We start from the raw sequence: 19,603 nt of genomic DNA on the forward strand, positions 1-19,603 counted from the left end.
CAATTAACAGCTTTACTCCCATGAGTCCCCCCCAGTGCAGCTGATGAGGGGAAGAGCCATGAGCTTCATGTGGGTGAACTGGGTGGCCTGCAGGGTCATTTCTGGGGAAGGTGGCTTGGTGGGATGTGGAGCTGTGCCACACCAGAAGAGCTGCCTGGGACCAAATCTTGCAGCCATAGTGAGGGAGGTCAGGGAAAAAGAAACTCAGATCTTACTTTAGGGCATCTCTGCCTCCAGAGGTTTTTACAGACCATCCCCAGCTATTATTTGGGTATTTATAAAAACAGCTTTGCAGGGCTGAACATTGTCTGAGTATTATGCATGGCAGATTGCTGCTAAAATGAGAACAGGCCTGATGAGGTCTTAGAGGTGTTGATTCATGAAAAACTCAACATTAGCTGGATATATGTGTGCTTGCATCCCAGAAAGCTGACTGTCCTGGGATGCATCAAAAGAAACCCAGGAATTTGAGGAAGGTGACTCTCCCCTACTGCTCTGTTCTTGTGAGATCCCCACCTGGAGTACTGTGTCCATTTCTGGGGACCCCCAACATAGGAAGTACATGGAGCTGTGGGAGCAAGTCCCAAGGAAGGTCACAAAGATGATCAGTGGGCTGGAGCACTTTTCCTATGAAGACAGGCTGAGAACTTGGGTTGTTCAGCCTGGAGAAGAGAAGACCTTGTAGCAGCCTTGTAGTCCACCCCTCCTTGAAGGGAGCCTGCAGAAAATCTAGGGAGGGACTTTTTTGAAGGGAATGCAGTGATAGGGGGTAATGGCTTTAAACTGGAAGAAGGCAGATTTAGGTTAGAGATTGGGAAAAAATTCTTTGGTGTTAGGGTGGTAAAACACTGGAAAATGTTGCTCAGGGAGGTTGTGACTGCCCCCTGCCTGGAAGTGTTCCAAGGCCAGGCTGGATGGGGCTTTGAGCAACCTGCTCTAGGGATAGGTGTCCCAGCCCATGGCAGGGAGGTTGGAAGTAGATGATCTAGGTTCTTTCTTCTTCTTTCTTTCTTTCTTCTTATCTAAATGATAAGGTTCTTTCCAACCCAAACCATTCTATGGTTCTGTGAAATACCAGCTCGAGGTCCAGCTGAAGATCTGCCCTCACCCACGTCCTCCTTGCACCTGAGCAGCTGAAGCCCTGGGACCATTTTTCTGTGGGATGGCTGATCAGCACACAAACTGGGGTGGAAGGTGGGAGTGTCACAGTTCTCATCTCACTTGAGGAGTCAGCTGCATCTCTCTGACTTGCTTGTGGCAAAAAGTAGGGATAAAAAGTAGTGTTTCAGACCAGGTCAGAGGTGATTCATGAACACCAGGTGCTGTTGTGTTGCTGTCTGGCAGACACTGTCCAGCTGCAGACTGCAGCAGCAGGACACACAGCACCTCTGAGTCAAAATCCTCACTGGTTTGTGCTGCTGGATGCACTCTGTGAAAATTTCCCATGGATTTGCAATAAAACTGGGTTGGCATGTCAGTGAGGAAAGACATGGATAGATAGTGTGGCAGTAAAGGTAAGTCTGGAGGGAACAGGAGAGTGAAAAAGATGTTGTGGTCTACTTCTTTAGAGCATAAGAAAGTGGCTGAGAAACATGGGAAACAGGTTCCTGTTCAGCAGGTTTTTTTGGAGAGTACCAGTTTAGGGGTAGGTAGTTTCTTAAGGGCTACCTGCTTGGTTTAAGAGGAAAATTTTTAACCCATGTGTGAGTAGCCTGTAGTCCATCTATACTGTTTGTGGAGGTATAAAGATGGGGCATCTGATAACAATCCTGCTGTCCTGGTGAACTGCCTTATCCCTGTGCTAAGTTTTATTTGTACCATAATCTCTACTCCCACAAGCTGCAGCTTGCTTTGTTGTGCTGGATTTCAATCTCTGACTTCTAGAGAGAAGTTGAGATTTTTGTCACATTTTTGCATCCTTGTAAAGGCAGAAAGAAGGCATAGGCAATTAGAGCAGTAATTGCCTCTGCCATTTCACCTAAATCTGTTTGTGAATGACTTGAGTTTTCAGAAAGCTTACAGCAGTCACTGGGAGACATAAATTAGCATATCCATTCACAAAAAGAACCAATAACCAGCTCTAACATTTTTGTTACCTCCATTGGAAAAGACAATATTTACAACTGTCAGTGTTAATTATCTTAGTGGCCATGCAACCTGATCAGACAGGGGATAAAGTACAGTGGTGATGCAGATGGCAAGATGAGTCCCTGTCTCAAGGGCCTGGGACAACATCAAGAGTGATTTTTGAGGCTGTAATTGGATTTTGGGTTTTTTTAATTACTTTGTGTCAGAAAGTCTGCTGTAGATGAGCATGACAAAAGGAAAAGGAGGGGGAAAGCATAAGGCTGTATTAAACAATATGAGGAAAGAAAAGAGGTCATACAAAGTTGAAGAAGCAAAGAGATATAGTTTAGAAAAATACTGAGATAAGGAAAGATAATATATAGATGAAGTAACTATAATAATGTTCCCCCTGAAACTTGTCATGTGGGCTCCTATGGGAAAATAGAGGTTGATGTCTGCTTACTTTGGATTGCTTAGCTGGAAAAACATTCCAGATGATACACATGAGACAACATCCTTGTAGGCCTATTTCAGTGTTGATGTGAGTGATAAGCTATAAAAGAGAGAGGAGGTAGCAGTAAGTCAGCTATTTACCAAACAAGACTGAGGAACAAGGTATTTTTCTAAGTCCATTTCAACACTGATTGGATGCCTGTTGTACTTACAATTTTTTCTCTTTCTAAAGTTAAGAGCCTACTGTTTTACTGGAGCATACTGTGGACAGAAGCAGTATCAAGTGAGTTTAAATTGCAACAACAGTCTTTAGGTGATCTATTGAGAAAAAACTTATTTCAGAGTAAAGCTAATGAGCCCCTAGGTTTCCCCAGGCTTGGTTTTAGCTTCTCACTCGTGGCCCAAGAAGAAAGTTGGGCAAATACCTTTTGGGAGGTACCTTGGCACAGATGCTTCTGCCTTGAGGATGGGAGATGACTTCTTTCCTTTTCATCCTGTTTTTCTGTGATTGTTAATGAAATTGTTTGGGAGAAAAGTAGGGTTTGGGGGAAGCAAATGTGCATGGTAAATGCTGCTGCGATCTGAATAGCTTCCCGAGAATTGTCTTGAGGCTCTTTTGTGCCTTGGCTCTGCTCTAGATCAGTCCTAGGTTAAACAGCAAGTATATTGATCAAAATCCTTCATGAAAGCATTGGTACCTAAGTGTCTTTGTTAGTGCCTCCTAATTATGCTTCTTAATACTTGATACCTTTAAAACATGAATATACTCTAGTCTTGTATCATTTTAATTGGTGGAGTTCAAAAGGGTATATGTTTAATATTTTAACATTGTCTAAAGATAATGGAAAGTTGTTTTTTTTTTTTTATAAAGATGATCTTTAGAAGCTTTGCTTTTATTTTTAGCCTTATTTTCCTCTTTTAGTTGCTTCCTACAGTAATATAAAGACATATGGATGGAAAACAAGAAATAAGTAGTGGGAATCACAAATCGAAAAAGGATAAGAAGTAAGGAAAAGAAACTTCTGCTTTTCATAGAATTTCAGAAGTCTTTGGGTGCTTGCTAGAAGTGCTTGGCTCTAATCCAGTGTGCTTTTATTGGCGTACATGAACAAATTATCCAGGACACAGCTATTTTTCTTACTGTAGTAAAAACAGGGACTCTGAATGGAGGCTTTGTGTAGGACAAATATTTTTCCTTTGGAACTGAGTTTAAAGTTTATCTGGTGTGGCTTCTGGAAAAGAAAAAATATCCTTCTCAATCTCATCAAACAGAAAATGTATCCTAATGTAGGCAACTCAGAGCTCTATAAACAAAATTTATAGATGTTGTTGATGAGGACCAAGTGAAGTTTTACAGAATTTCTTGGTTGCATACAATGTGGAAGAAAGGCTCAATAAATACAAGCCTTCATCCTTCAAAATTTTTCTGTGGATACCTTCTCTCCAACATCTCTTGCAGGGATCTACATGCTTTTTAGCCACATGGATGTAGCCAGGAGGATAAGGGTCTTATGGAAGATAGTTCTTAAGGTAACATTTATTGTTTTAAGGACTATCTCTACAGGTAGTCCTTCCTATTGCAACTGAAGGCATAAGTCACTTAGTGGTAGTACCATTGCTATTGGAAGTAGAGCCTGTAAAGCCTGACAGTTCTGTTCAGTATCATGTATTAGAAGTACCAAAGAGATACATTGGTTTTTTGTGGTTAATTTGGTTTTTTTGTTTTGGTTTGGTTTTTTGGTTTGGTTTGGTTTGATTTTTTTGGGAGGGAATCACCTCTAGAACATTTCTTTAAGTGCTTGGAAATTAATGGTGCACTTTCCCCAGTCTCATCTGTCTTTGAAAAAAATCAAAATTCATTATTACATACAGCTTTTTTAGTTTCTTCCCTTTCTCCCCTCCCTCCCCCTTCCCACTCACATTTATTTCATACAGACTTCTAATAAGAAAAAACTGGGGAAAACAGTAATTCCATGTTCCAAAAGATTTTTGAAAGTTATCTTCCTTCAAAACCTCCGGGAACTTTCCAGAAAGTAGAACTCCTCTGAGGCTTCCTAGGAGCAAAGACTATGTTTGGCTCCTGTCCCAGACTGTTTCCATTTGGAACCTATCTGACAACAGTTTAAAAAAAAAAAAGAAATTGACATTGGAAATGCCTCAGCAAAATGTTTTCAATTCAACGAAAGACCAAACTGCAATAAAATACCTGGTTTAGAATCCTTTTCTAGTGATTGTAAAATTTGGTTTGGTAACCATCAATGACAGATTCCTGGACAATTTTCTCTTGAGATATGTGAATATTCTGACTTCTTAATTTGAGGAAATAGGAGCCAAACCCATTTTGTACTGATTATAATTTATCTTCTCTAAAGTTTCTAATTTTATCATCTTTAATCACTGGATGCTTGCTGGAAATCTACTATGTAATTTCAAGGGCATTGAAATTTTAAAAAGTATATACTTTAACTTTTAAAAGTCAAGCCTGTAACTTGCTAAACCTGGCATTCACATTAGAGACTGCTTTTGGAAATGGAAAATTATTAACTGATTTAAAAAAAAAAAATAATATTTCTGCATTTGATCAGGTAATAATAATAATTTAAAAAAAAACAAACAAAAAAGCAACCCCAAGCAAGCAAAAAAACAAAACCCCCCCAAAAAACCCCCTCAAAAATTTGATTCAAGTTGAATACATGTTTGTTCTTGTAATGTGTATAAAGGAAGGGCTTGGCCCAGATTGATGGGGGAGAAAATTGAATCTGTCCAGAGAGGCATAAGTAACTGAAACTTGAAAATCAGAGGCATGACATGCCGAAAGTTTAAATTCATTTTCTTCCAACAAACTATGGAATCTGTTGTTGTTCAGTCAATTTTTCTTCCACGTTAGAAATGCTGAGTTAGGGAAGTACCTGGTTAATACCACAATGGGGAGTGACTTCATTCAACTGTGACCTCAGGTTCAGTAAGTTCTTTTACACTTGAATCACTTTGTGCTGAATACTTATAACCCCAGTGTGGACTGAGCAGTTATGCTCAGGTGTTTAAGGTGTTTAAGGTGTTTAAGGTGCCTTTTGTTTACTGGCTGAATTGCAATGTGCTCTCTTCAGGTTATGTGCACATTAACACAAACAAAAATTGATGCTCGAGATTTTTGGTGACTCAAACAAGCAGCTACAGCTCAAGTTTGGATGCAAGTGAGTTATTATGTGCCTGAAAGTGCTGAGAACTGTGTAGGCTGTGTTCAAGGTCATGCCTCCAACTGTATAGTCATATGCCTATTTTTAACCTTAGGTAAGGGGAAGTTGTCCTTGAAGTTTGTTGTTTCAGATTCCTGGTTCAGAAGGGAATAAAACAAAACCAAAACATCAGGAAAATGCTGTATGTTATAGAGCCATTTGGCCATTTGTCTTCACAATTCTTTGCAAGGAAAGAAGTCACACAGCTCTTCTTGTATCTCCACTCTGCTGTGGGGTGAGAGGCGATTTTAAATTACCTGCATATTTTCAAGGAGATATTTTAAGTAAAAGAAAATAAAAGGAAAAAAAAATTCCCTAGACAAACTTGCATTTATTTCCCCAATGCTTATTTTCCAGAGACAACAGAGTAGCTGTACTTTTGAGAGTATCAAATTGAGTATCTCAGTCATTTAGCACTCCTGACTGATGGTGGTACAGGCTTTCTTTCATAGATGGGAATAACTAAGCAGGGTTTCTAAGTCTTAAGAGTGCTGGTGCTAGGTCTTAAAATAGCTTTGAGAGCCAATTAGTCTCTATTTCTCTCTAAAAATTATTTTTCTACTGCCTTATTTCCAGAATTCCTGTTTTTGTTACCTTGCTGTAAGGACACTGTGTGGAAGGCCCCTTCTCATGTGGTCTCCTGCTAGCCAAGAGGTAGTGGTCAATTGAGTGATTGGATGGCAACGTAGATACCAGCTTTCAGAATCAGCATCTTCCCCCCTGGATTAAAAACAAAGTAATTTTCTAGGGACCTTGAGTTTTAAAGAAATTGGATTCCTGTAGCACAGCATAAATTTTAAAGATAACATACAGTTTTCAGTGGTTAGTGTCTATAAACCACCTTCACTTAAATGGTGAATGTGGCTTGTGGAGCCAAGCTAGAAATATATCATAGATATTGGCAATGCTTTACAGTACAAATTCCTAACTACATAACTTTGAGGACAAATTCTGCTTCTTATGTGTTTTGTGTGAGCAGGCCAAGTGAAACTTTGGTCTGTTTTAGGAGCCATGCTGACTATATTTGGAATTAATTCAAATAATTTCCAGCTATCACATGTTAATTTAATACTTTCATGTATACATGGTGTTACAAGTACATTGAAAAAATATCAAGGAAATATTTTAAATCACTTCTGAGACTATGAACACTCTACTAACTTTTCTAGTTTTGAAAAACAAAACCTTTTGATGGTGGTTGTTTTAAATCATGTTACCTAAAGTCATGAGCTTTTGGATATCAGCCTTATGAAGCTTCATTTGCTGCTTTGTTCACACATTATTTGATTTAGACCTTTTTTAATAGGGAAGTTTCAAGAGTTAACCAGCATTACTAGAATAACATGTGCTCATTTATTAAGTTTCATTTTAAAGGTTTTGGGTTTTTTCTGTTGAGCTCCATTGTGTGCTTACTTTTCAGCTCAGTATTGCTAATTTGCTGTTACCTAATAAATAAATTTAAAATCTCACACAATTTTCACCTTCCTTAAACAGCCTTCTCTGTTTTCATTGAACTATGTGCAAACTTCCTTTGGTGTTGTTTTGGTTTTTGGCTTTTTTTGGGTTTTTTTGCTTTTTTTGAGTTTTTTTGGTTTGGTGTTTTTGGTTTGGTTTTGGGGAGGGTATGTTTTTGGTTGGTTGGTTGGGTTTGAGGCTTTTTTGTTGGGTTTTTTATGTTTGGTTGGTTTTTTTGTTTGCTTGTTTTTTCCTTTTATACAAGATACTGGACTTCCAGCTGTGGTGATGCTTTCTACAAGGTTTGCATAATTATCCCAATCTTGGTAATTAATACTTATCTTGCCTTAGATGAGGTAGTTAATTCTCTAATTAAAAAATAGCACTGAGGGGTGGCTTTAGTGCTGGCATATTTATTAAGATTGCTTTGTTACACTTGGGATTTTAAGTCTTTGAAGCTTTTGTATCTCTTAAGCTGTTTTATTTTCTTTCAATACAGCTAATTATAAATCATGGCCCAGACCTGAGAGCAATGAATGGAAATAGGTTGCCATGCCAGAATGAAAACCTGTTTTCAAGCAGGTTCTTCATTAATGTGGCAACTAAAAAAAGAGCTACATCTATGAACATGATCCATCTGAAGTTGATTCGTTTGGTTTTTCCTGTTGGTCTTGGTATTTCTCCCCTTTCTGAAAATCAAAGATACCTATCTTAATTGTATTGTTAGAATATTTCCTTAACAGTGAATTGCTGGAAAATATCCTAGTGGAAAAAAAGAAGTTTAAAGGGCACTTTCAATCTTAGTTTTGCCAGCAGAAAACTTCTCTCCTAGCTAACAATTTTTGTTCTGAAGGCTTCTCTTGCATTATCATACCCAGTCTTCTGCTTTTGATAATTATGTCACCAATGTTTCTCATAAATTTATCATGTCCCTTCTGCTGAAAAAAATACTTCTGATGAATTCAACTTACTCCTTGTACTGAAGGACTAAGGAAAAATATAAAGTGTCAGAAAGCGTCAAGGAAAATCAAAATACTTTTTGAAATTGGAGAAAGAGGTGATGATTGAGCTCATCTTCTTTATGGAGGTGAATACACTTACAAATCCTTCTGCCTCCCAGTCATTTATTTCTTGAAATGCTCCTACTCCTCCCTTAGACAAATGGACAAGTAGTATTCTGAGGTTTGACTTAGCTGACTTTAAGAGCTGAAATTCAGAGGGGAGAGGAGGGGCACCTCCCCACTGCCAGGTTTCTTTAGCAAGAACACCATATAGCTAACTCTGCACCCACCAGAAGGGTTGTTTAAGGGTGCACTGAAAATTAAACAAAGGATGCAAACTCAATGCAGATATATATATATATACACTAAGGTGCATTGTAATTAATGCTAATGGTCATTCTGCACAACTGCTCTGGAGCTAGAGAAGGCCTGAAAGTAGCAGCATTTTCAAAATAATGTTACTGTTGCTTTTGTACTTTACATGTGATTTGCTTGGAGTCCTGACACATGAACACAGGATCATGCACCTATGCTTTTTTTCAGAGGGCTTTTTTTCAGATGGCAAAATGAAACAACAGCCAGAGCACTGTTGAATGAAGTCCAAATGATTGGCTTTAAACTGCACCATTTGCAGGGTCTAACCTTCAATTATTTCCACACACCCCCTGCTCCCCTCACCCCATCATCACTTTGACCAGCTTCTGGATGCTCCAGTCCACTTAATGGAAACCATTACACTAGAAGGTTGCTGCCAACTCAACCAGAGAAATTCTGATACCAATGCACTGAGGTTGGAAAAACTCCAGTGATCATTTCCAAAGCAGTGCTTACTTATGCATGCATGTGCATTGTGGTGTTTATCTCAAGGCAAGATGTTGAACAGCAGAACTCACGTCTGCACTTGGTTGTTGTCTGAAGCAAGTCCCAAGATTGAAGGGCAACAGTAATTTCATCTGACCCTGGGGGATCTCTTTCTAACAGGAGTTTCCCATTTGTAGTATCTGTGGCTAGAGCAGAGCTACAAATAGGAGAGTGCTAAGAACAACTAAGTAAACAGAAGAGGACAAAACATCAAAGTGCAAGAGAAGAAGAAATAACCAAAAAATCTCCTCTGTGGAGAAACAAAGAGGTTAGAAGTCATGAGTATTAAAAAATGCAGGATGGAAGAGTAATGTGGGTTTGAAGGACGGTGCCTGTGGGTGAACAGGCAAAGGTTCAAGAAGAAGTAAATAAAAAATACTAAATCACACATCAAGTTAAAGAGCTTTTTACATTTTCTAGAGAAACATAAATGAATATGTGGAACAGCAATAAGAAGCATTTTTATTGAATGCATCGTGAGTTACAGTGTAGCATGGATACCTCTGAATTTTGTTGGTTTTCTTTTTCCATAATATTTTTCAAAGGGAAAGGGTGGAGAAATTGTGTCCTTTTCTGACATTGATACAATGTCAGATTGCTGCAGATAAGTGTTACCTTGTCACAGTCCCATGTTTTTGTTTCGGCTGAAGTTACAGCCTGTGCCTGCTATCTGGCTGGGGAAGAATTCTTGTTGGGGCATGTGATAACAATGACTTGTTACTAATAACACTTTTAATCACTAGATAATTATTGTTCTAGCCATTCTTGGCTTTCATTTTCCTTCCCATACATCCTTCTCTTTTTAATCCTTCTCCCTCTCTGCCTCCGGATTAATTTCTAAAATATTTTTGCATTTAAGATGTTCCTTTTTTTATTTTTTTATTTTTTTTTCATCTGATACTGTGGTCTGAGACTGGTCAGTTCAGGATGAGTGGAAAAGAGCATTGGTCTGTGGAATATCTCATTTTCTTTAATGATATATCTCTGCCCCTCTGTAAAAGGAATTTTATTTATTTATTATTATTAGTTTAATAAATTGGGAAATTTTATTTCCTTTCAAACTCCTACTGGGAAATCAAATAGCAGGGCATGTGAGTTATTAATGTGTCAGCTTGTTGCACACATATTGTATTGCTTTCATTAGGCTGCTGTGCTACAAGGTGGGGAAGGCAAGGAGTATTTTAGCATTTGGGCATGTTAAAAGTATTCATTTTTAAATTAATACTTATAACTGATATAATTATATTGCATGCCAGTATAATACTGCCTGTGTTTGGGATTAGATCACCTGTAGCTGTTGACTGCCAAAGAATCAAGATATTTTTTCCGCAGAAATGGTTTGTCCTAATGGCTGGAACCTTGTGATTTATATTGCATTTTACTATCAATATGCAGGAGTCCCTTCAAAAAATAAAAGTGATTGCAACAGTGAAGTCCTAGGTGAAATATTTTTTTTTGAGTCCCTGAAATTGTGGGAAGATAAATTAGTATTTATTTGATTTTAGTAATTTCCTATTTATAATTATTATCTTGCTATTTTAAATAATATTATATTAATATTTATTTAATTATACTGAAAGATAACTATCTTTATATTAATATTATTTTTATTATTTAAGCTATTTTCTTCTACTCTTCTCAAATTTTTATTTTGTTTTCTTGTTCTTACATATTTCTTGTTCAGAGTGGGCATGATATCTTTTCAAGATTTTGAGTAAGTCATGAGCATTCTTGGGCATATTCACAAGTAAACTGTTGATACTTCAAAACCTATTAAAGAGTGATCATAATTAATTCTGAAGAATGTTTATCTTAAAGTCTAGGACACCAGGGTATGTTTCTGTGAACTTCTGGGTTGAAGTGAAAGGGAAGATTAAAGAGGAAGTGGAGTTTATTAATAGACTCCTGGATGACAATGGGTTTGCAACATGCATGGGTTGAGTTTTTGCTACAGGACTGTTTGTAAGAAATGAAAGAGCATTTGAGATGAGAAATACAGCAGAGAAAGGTGTATAAAATAATAATAATCGAAGCACTGCACTTCCTTCTATGTTTTTCCCTTTTCTCCATCATGACTTAATAAAAATTGGAAGGGGTTTTCCTAAAATGTTTGGTTTGTGAGATTTTTTGAGACATTTAGGTTGAAAAAGATGAAATTGCCTGATAATTTGGGGGAATTAGGAGTAGCTTTTTGATGCTGTTATAAATATTTGGTCTAATTATAAGTAATTACTGTAAAAGATTTATTTGTATTCTTATCAGGCAGTTTTCTTGTACCAAGGGATAGAAGCTTTGCATAGCCTCTGGAGATTGTAATGTCAAAATACTTGTCTTGGCATTTCAAAAGCATTTGATTTTTTTTTTTTTTTTTAAAACAGTGGAAAATTGCATAAGGAACAGGAAATATTGTTGGCTTTACTAAACTGCCACATAGCAAGTGGTGTTTTGTTTGCCTATCAGCTAAAACTTGCTAAATGTTTGTGCTTACTTGGCAGAATAAATTCGGACTTCACATTTTCACTATCACTTGGTTAAAGATGTAATTTAAAGCGTTTTAAATATAGTCTAAGTGGTGTTATGCCTTACAGTGGGCAAGTATTTAGTCATGAGACATATTTTCTTCCCCTAAAGTGAAAATGTTTCACTGATGCTTTAAAACTCAATGTGTTATTCAATTTCAAAGACTGAAGCTTTAAGTTCTGGTATATTACATTCTTTCTACTAAAATGCATGTTTCACCACTTTCATAAAAATAAGAAATGAAGAGATTAAGATGTCAGGGGAGTGAAATGAAGTCTAAAGACAATTTTTTTGCAGATCTCACTCTGAAGCAGATAGTTGCAGAATTTGTTATGAATAGAGCTATGAAAAAAACCCCTCACAAATGATGAAGGATATAGCAAAGAGAATTTCTAAATAAGTGTTATCTTAATAAATGTGTGTGTGGAAAGCAGAGGAAGCTGGGGACCCTGACAAGCAATGGACATAATTAGTATGAGCTTTTTGTAATCTGGTTGCTCTTAGGAAGCTAACCACAGGGTAAACTGTTAAGTAGGGTGACAAAGAGAACAATGGTTGCAGCTGTAAGAATTAATAGCTGATAGGAAGTGTTGAAGAGCTTAATGGCAGTGTGAGCTGGACAGGAGCACTCTTGAGTAGCTCTGGTCCGTGCCGTAGCTGAAACGGAACAAGGAGTGCACAGTGACCTGGCAAATTCTGCTGAGAAAATGAATATTTTTATTCTCTCAAGTCATAGGACAATTTCAGGATGCTTCCCAAGGGTTGTAATTGCTAATGAACTGAGCAGTGCTCAGTACAACTAGTAATTTATTGGAGACAGCTATTAAGTACTGCACTCTATAAAAAGTGGGTTACAGCAGCCAAAGAAGCTCCCAAGCTGGATACATGATATGCTGCTGGGGATGTGCAGAAGGAATGGAAGTAAAGTATGGGTATGTCAGTAAAGACATTTTGCAAGGAGCAAGCAATGATTTTAAAAAATTAAAAAAAAAAAAAAAGAGGGAGATTTTAAGCCAAATTGCAGTACCATGCTTCTACATGATTGCATCTGGCATGCAATGAAGCTCAGTTCTAGGTAGCTTTGCTAATTGCACTGTAGGTAAGACATGTCAGTTGTTCTTCAGGAAGGTGCAGAAATGACTCTGCTCTCAGTACAGAAGACCTAAAGGAGCTTGTACGTCTCTTGAAACACCAGAAGACTCGAGAGTTGGGAATAGAAATTGACTGTGATTGAATTTTTGCATGAAAGAGGAAAGTAGCAGAACATGTGGCTACGAAATGCAGTAGAAACTGTAGGTCAGTCAGCTACTGCTTCTTGGTCAAACAGGAGGAGAAGAGTTAAAAGTGGGGCAATGAGTTGACTTATTGATTCTGAAGATAAGCTGGTTGTAAGGTGGCTCTTGGACAATAAAGTAGGTCATGCTTACTCTGGACCTGGAGCTTTTGTTAGGTACAGATTTTATCTGACACACTTCTGACTGTTTTGCTGTGTTAAAAGAAATCTTTAATGACTGATATGTAGAAAAATATTCAGATATGTATTATTTATTAATGTTTGACCATGGTAATTTTGGATAGATTTGTTGATTTTTTACAGGCTTATGAAAGCAATTACCAGGGTTGATTTTAATTTCAAGGTGTATGTTATTAGAGGAAAAAGGCATTCTTTTAACTGTTTCATCATAGCTTTTTCAGTATTGCTGCTATATGAGAGGTTTCATTTGGCATGCTAACTTTCAGGATGTTAAATGCTGCTTTAAAAAAAAATAAGCTTTTTTTAGTCCACAATAGCTAACCAAGTTTCCTTTTATGCTAACAATTGTGGTTTCTTTTGATAATGCATCTTTCTAACAATTCAGCTGATAAGTTTCATAGAATAGGTATCAAATGGTAATTTAAAAAAAAAAGTTTCATTTGAAAGAATTAATTGAGGGTTAAAATCAAGCATGCTTGAGTATCAAAGTTGCCATTTGGAACATCTCGTTCACTTTTGCAGTAGATGTACTTTGTTTCATCAGCCTTTTATTTCTAAAGCTATTCCTAAAGACCGTTGTATCAATAATAATAGCTTTTCCCACTGAATTATAAATTATTTGAAGTGATAACTATGAAATTGCAATAGGGGGAAGTTCTATAATGGATCTTAAAGGCATCACCATGATGCAAATAATAACACTTGAGCTTGTTGATGCAATTCGTTTCTCATTTAAATCATAATTTTCTCATTAGGTTTGTATTACATCTGTATTAAACCTTCTTTTTTAAAGAGGCTTCAATTCACATGCTCTTGTTTCTTTTCCCAGATCGTTTCCCTCAGTAAGTGACAGTAAGAATGAATGGACACATAGCAAACACCCCTCCCGGTGGATATGGAAGTTATTTTCCTCAAATGAAGTAAGCTTATGCCTTTGATTTTTCCATATATGCACAAAAAATAGTTGTTAGATTTTCTTCTTTACAGCTTCATTTCAGATAGAGCTTATATGTATTAGATTCAATTGGAATAATAGAAGGGCAATTTCTGCAGAAGAATGTACAGTTTCCAAACCATTTAACAACTGGCAGATACCATCTGACTGATGTTTATATTAATGTAAGAATAAAGATGTATTACTGAATGGAATAACCTGATGAATAAATAGCTGTAGCCATAACATACTATGTTGCTTGGAGAGTTCTTCATGTGCCTGAGATATTTTAAGACTAACTTTTGGTTTTTATGCATAAAAGATTTTTGGCACTTAAGACTAACTTTGGCATTTTTATGCATAAAAGACGAGGCTGCCCTTCCCCTCTGAGAGAAAGTATTTTTTCCTGGTAAACAGTACTGAGCAACTGTTACCTGAAAATGTTACCTGACATAGGAGGGTGCTCCCTGTGTCAGAAACATGGCACTAGGCTCAAAGAGATTTGATCTAAATCTGATGCCAAAGAACACAAATTTCTGTATGGAACAAAGCATCTGTGCTGTCAGCTGTTTCTCATATTGTTGTCTCTTCAAAGTGAGTTTGTATATGAGTCATTCCTCTTGTTGCACTAGAAGGAAGTTGGATTACCTTTTTATTTGTTGTAGGCAATGGTAGTCCTTTTAAGTCTTTAAGAAAAAGCAGCTAAAACTGTTAAAAGTAATTAACACTTGTGTATGCCAGAAAAAAAAATCAAAATCCTACCAAGTCTTTGGCATAGTCTCTATTATTAAAGTTCTTTATCTGTATTTACTGCTTACAGTGTGGTAGTGTCTGTGTGTATAGTACACCCTCAGAGTGCATCTTGTGGTATTAATGCAACAAAACAGAGCGCAGAAAGACCTCCAGCCTGTCAGTCATACTTTGTTGTATTCATGGGGTGCAATAAATATCAAGTAGCATTACCTCCATTAGTAATGTTATAGGAGCATGTAGTCCTACATAAGGGAAAAAGTTTTTTTCACTGCCTGTTTCTGTGTGGAAATAAACCTCTAGAGAAGTTAACCAGAAATGTTTTCTTCCAGTGGCTATGGTTCCCCAACATTTGGTCAGGTGGAGAGGGAGCAGAATTCAAGAACAAGTGCAAAAGCCCTTTATGGTAAGTTGGCATAAACTCTCTAAACTTTTATTTTAAAATTGTGTGTTTGAATATGGATTGTGATGTCACAGTGAAGATATTTTATGCATACATATCTGTGTGTATGTAGAGGTTTATGTGTGTACATAAACAACATTAAAGAACAAAGTGGTTTTATTTCTACTCTAAGGCTCTCTAGAAAATGTTATTGTTTACTAAGTGGAGAACTCCCACCTGCTAATTTTTAAGGCAGGAATATATAAATCATGTCTCAAAAAACTGAGTGATTCTGTAGCTAAGGTATGTACCAAGGAAAAAGCATTCAGGGACCTAGCTGTGTCATGGGTTTGATTCATGAGTCTCCCCGTGCCTCCCCACCTTTATTCCCTGCTAGCAGAAAAATAATTTAGAATATTATTCTTGTTTGACACAAGGATTGTATGGAGGCTAGATTTGACGTAACAGGTTTGAATCCCTATTTGGCACAATATTTTCAATAGGCTTTGTGACTGTCAAATGTGATGTTACTTATAAATACCTAAAGGTTTTTGCACTTGCCAACCACAGATGCTAGTATTTGCCTTGGCTATATATGCTACTCTTTAGCTCATGGCCAAATCACTGTGGAGGCAGAATGTAGTCATGTTCCTTGCCAGCCAAATTGCATCGTTTCCTGGCTGTCCACCTCCACTATGAACACATCCTGCTGATAGCTTTGCTGGTAATGGAAATACAAGCAGCAATGAGGCTGAGAGATGTTCTGCTGTAAATCTGTGCATGTTGTTAAATGCTCTTTTCAAAGTCAGTGCAGCTGACAGGACTGGAAGAAGAAGATTTACATTGTGGAGCACCCCTTGCACCTCAGCCTGCTCTCCCTTGTTGAGTCTACCACCTTTTCTGCAGCTTAATGATCCAGAAAGCTCAAAAAATGGTGATTAGTGGCTGCAGTAGTAACTAATATTAACTCATTCTTTCTTCCTATTTTGGGTGGGTTCTTGGCTGGGAGAGAGACCTCAGTGAACTAGGGGGACAATGGCAGGATGCTTTGTAGCATTAGAACAGTTTTCTCTTGGAAGACAGCCTTTGAGTTTGGCTGTGTTGGTTACTCACCCCTCAGCATAAGAGAAGAACTTTGTTGTACTGGCTGCCTTGTTGGCTTTTAACTGCTTTGAAATTAATGAGGCTAAAAGCCTGTGAAGGAGAATGGAGGTCTTCTAGCTTTCTATCCTTGGAAAAGAAGAATGGTGTGGAGAACCTGATTTGTTTTTATGGCTGAAGGCACTGTGCCAGACTAGAGTGAAGATCCACTTCTAGAAAAAAAATCAGCTAAGATAGGAATAGAAACCATTTGAAAGATTTGCCATTTAACAGTTATTCTGCATGCGAATCATTCTAAGTATAAAATTTGTTTTTTAGTGGCATGCTACAAAACCAGTCACTTGACATAATATTAAAGACAGGAACTGCAATTGATGAAAATGCTAAAGGGACGGTTTTAAACAGCGATTTCTACATCCTGTATGGGTTCAATGGGTTCATTTGACAAACTGATTGTACATGTTGACAGAAATAGTTGGTGGTAACAAAAACCAGCAAGACACATTATGAAAAACTCTTAGCAGACTGTTTCTTTATGAAACACTAAAAGAGTGCTGTGCTTTTGCTTTTCCTTTTGTATCCTCATCATAATTTTTCAAGAGAGCATGTTTTGAACAGTGTAGCAGCATCAGTGAATGTCTTAACCATGTCCTTTAATATTTTTGAGCTTTTAAAATAATCCTTCTTTGAGCTTTTTCACCTCAAACATGTCATGGAATAGTCGTATGTCAGTGGAAGATGGGGACAAGTGAGTGAATTTGAGGTATATAATGGTTAAACGGCCTCTTACTTCTAAAATACTTATTTTAATTAAGGTACTATTTGAAAATGCTTACCATATAACTGCTGTGTCTTCTCTCCTGTAAATCCAATTGTTGGTTTTGGTTCCCTTCCATTGCCATATATCACAAAAATGTAGTTGCAGTTGCCAGAAACTGAATGAAGCCGAAGACCTAATTATCCTGGAGCTCTGAGTAAAGATATATTGGCACAGCTTTTACAGAGGGGTTTGCATGTTTTACTGCTTCTGCTCTGGTTTCTATGCATAAAGAACTAGGCTGTCAGTATCATCACATATATGAAAAGGAAAAAACAAAGAGAGTACCCAAAACCTTTCTCAAATTCACAGCAATTTTTAAATTGTATTTTTATTTCAGCAACCAGCTTACTGTTCTGCTGCATCCCACATGTCTTTCTTTTTGATGTTAGGGATTTTTGTGCATGCTGTTCAAAGGTGGGGGAAACCAGCTGAGTGTGACTGTAATTGTTAAAATATGTTAAAGTGCTTATGATAAAGTATATTATTTATAACTGAGGTATAATTAATATGTAACTTGAGTACCTCATTCAAGATCCATGAGAGTGAAAGCTACAAAGCAGGTTGGAAGTGTTTGTGGCTTTTTTTAATATTTTTTGTTATGCACATGTGTAGTAAATTGGGCATATTTTATTTATGTAATTATATAAAGCTTGTATGTTTAATCGAATAAGTTTATAATGCATTGGAAAAAATATATAATTTAACTTTAAAAGTAAAATGGACCCAGTTTTTTTGTTTTGATAAAATGTGCTATTGTAATGTTCACAGCAAATTTTGTCCATGACAAGCTTGCTTTTCTTGGAAGGCTTTTGAGTCAAGGCTTTTTTGAGTTTTTATTTGGACAACAGCACCTATTCAAAGGTATCAGAAAGTGAATTTGGGACCCAGGCTTCTAATTCACTATTTCATTTTGACTTAGATTATTTTTTATTTTACAAAAAGAGTAAAATAACAATAACAATAATAATAATAATAACAGCAGTAATATTAATAATAGACATAAGTATATATGCCTTTATATAGTATGTGAATATATATACACATAAACACACATTATTGCAATTTCTACATAAATGGGATGGCATGAAATTTATCTTTTGAGTTCCATTGCTGAGGTGGTTGATGATTGTTCAGTCCTTCAGTCATCAGGCAGACGATTGGCCACAGTGCCAGTGGGAAAAGAGGTCAGAGTTTTATTACTGTCACAGACAGATCAGTTAAAAACCAGACCGGAGCCATCACTATCTCTGGAGTGTTTATCTGATAGCAAAAACTTCCTTGCAATTGCCCTTTTTCCTGTGTCAAATAATCCTTTTGTTTTCACTCATTTCCTTCCTGAAATGAACTGTTTTCTATTTGCGTGCTAAATCTCCCACTGAACTGTGAGAGAAGAAGTCCTCTACACATTCTTCTGGGATTTATTTCATCGTTTACTTCCCAGTCCTTCCATCTGAAATGGGTTTTGGCTTGAACTGCTATCTGTTGTTCTAGCATTGCCTTCTCCATCTGCCTTCTGCAGCTCTGCTTGTGGGGAGACGCTCAGCATCAGTCGGTGCCAACAACCAGGGCTGTGCTGGGGGTTTGCCAGAGAGTGACACAGTGTGGAGCAGCTCCATTCCTTGGGAGTAGCATTGAGTTTGTTGTTTGCTCCAAACTAGTTAGATTATTATTTTACATGAAAATGAAAAAATTGCCTTCACGCTGCATCAGAATAAAACAAGGTGTTTTATACATTGTGCTTATACTCTCGTGGCCGTGATTAGGTGCTGGCAGTGAAATTGCATGTGTGTTTTTGCATTGCTCGAATGCCTCATTCCAAGCAAGAAGTGTAGTGTAATAAATTCAAGGAAATCACAAGCAGGTCATAGAGTTGGTAAATGAGTGCATTAAAATAAGCCATCCATGTAACGTGCTTGTTTTATTTGATACCCAAATGAATTAACCTGACAATTGACTTCTAAATAATATGCTTTCTCTGACAGCTAGTTCCATTCAGCCATCGGGGAGAAGCTTGTGGCACAAATCTCTGAAAGTGATAGTGTTTGCTCCTGTCTTAATGACCTTTGTTTTGAACTTGTTTTGACCATGCTCCCCAGATGTGTAGGTCATATCTCCTGCCCTTTGCACTTGGTCTCAGGTTGAGTTTCTCTGGCTGCTGCAATACGTTCTCTAAGGGCTGACAGCAATCAATCCAATGTGAACCATAAATGTCCAGTAATAATCTAAGTACTGGGATTTTCTGCTTGATGATGTGTGTGGCATTAATTTATACCATCACTCCAGGAATCTTTGGACAGCTTATGAGGGAGATTCTTAATCCATGTCCACATGGATTGCCATCAGATGTCAGAGCTTTGTCTCTTAGTGCACTGTTCCAACATCGTCCAATTTGGAAGTGTCAGGGGAAGGTGCGACCCACCGTTATCCTTCTTTGCACTATCTTAACCATGTCACTGATAACATTGATTACATCTGGCCTATGCAATAATTTGTAAGACATCAGTGGAAGTCCAGGCATTAGGATTACTCATTTCTAATTGAGTCTTTTA

General features: G+C 37.3%; 1 protein-coding gene across 8 annotated transcripts in view; it reads left to right on the forward strand.

The window, feature by feature from the left end:
* Positions 1–19,603, forward strand: part of EPS8 (epidermal growth factor receptor pathway substrate 8) — a 128,958-nt gene that overhangs the window by 62,576 nt on the left and 46,779 nt on the right. For 7 of the 8 annotated variants that reach the window (XM_030464595.1, XM_030464581.1, XM_030464574.1 and 4 more), the window contains 2 exons: positions 13,897–13,987; positions 15,084–15,157. In XM_030464595.1, the coding sequence (XP_030320455.1) occupies positions 13,926–13,987; positions 15,084–15,157 (136 nt within the window). In that variant the 5' untranslated portion in view covers positions 13,897–13,925. Of the gene's footprint in view, positions 1–5,673; positions 5,715–13,896; positions 13,988–15,083; positions 15,158–19,603 lie in introns of those variants that run through there. The other variant, XM_030464631.1, reaches the window with a different exon arrangement.

The sequence above is a fragment of the Calypte anna genome, chromosome 1 (genome assembly GCF_003957555.1).
Source record: "Calypte anna isolate BGI_N300 chromosome 1, bCalAnn1_v1.p, whole genome shotgun sequence".
NCBI lineage: Eukaryota > Metazoa > Chordata > Aves > Apodiformes > Trochilidae > Calypte > Calypte anna.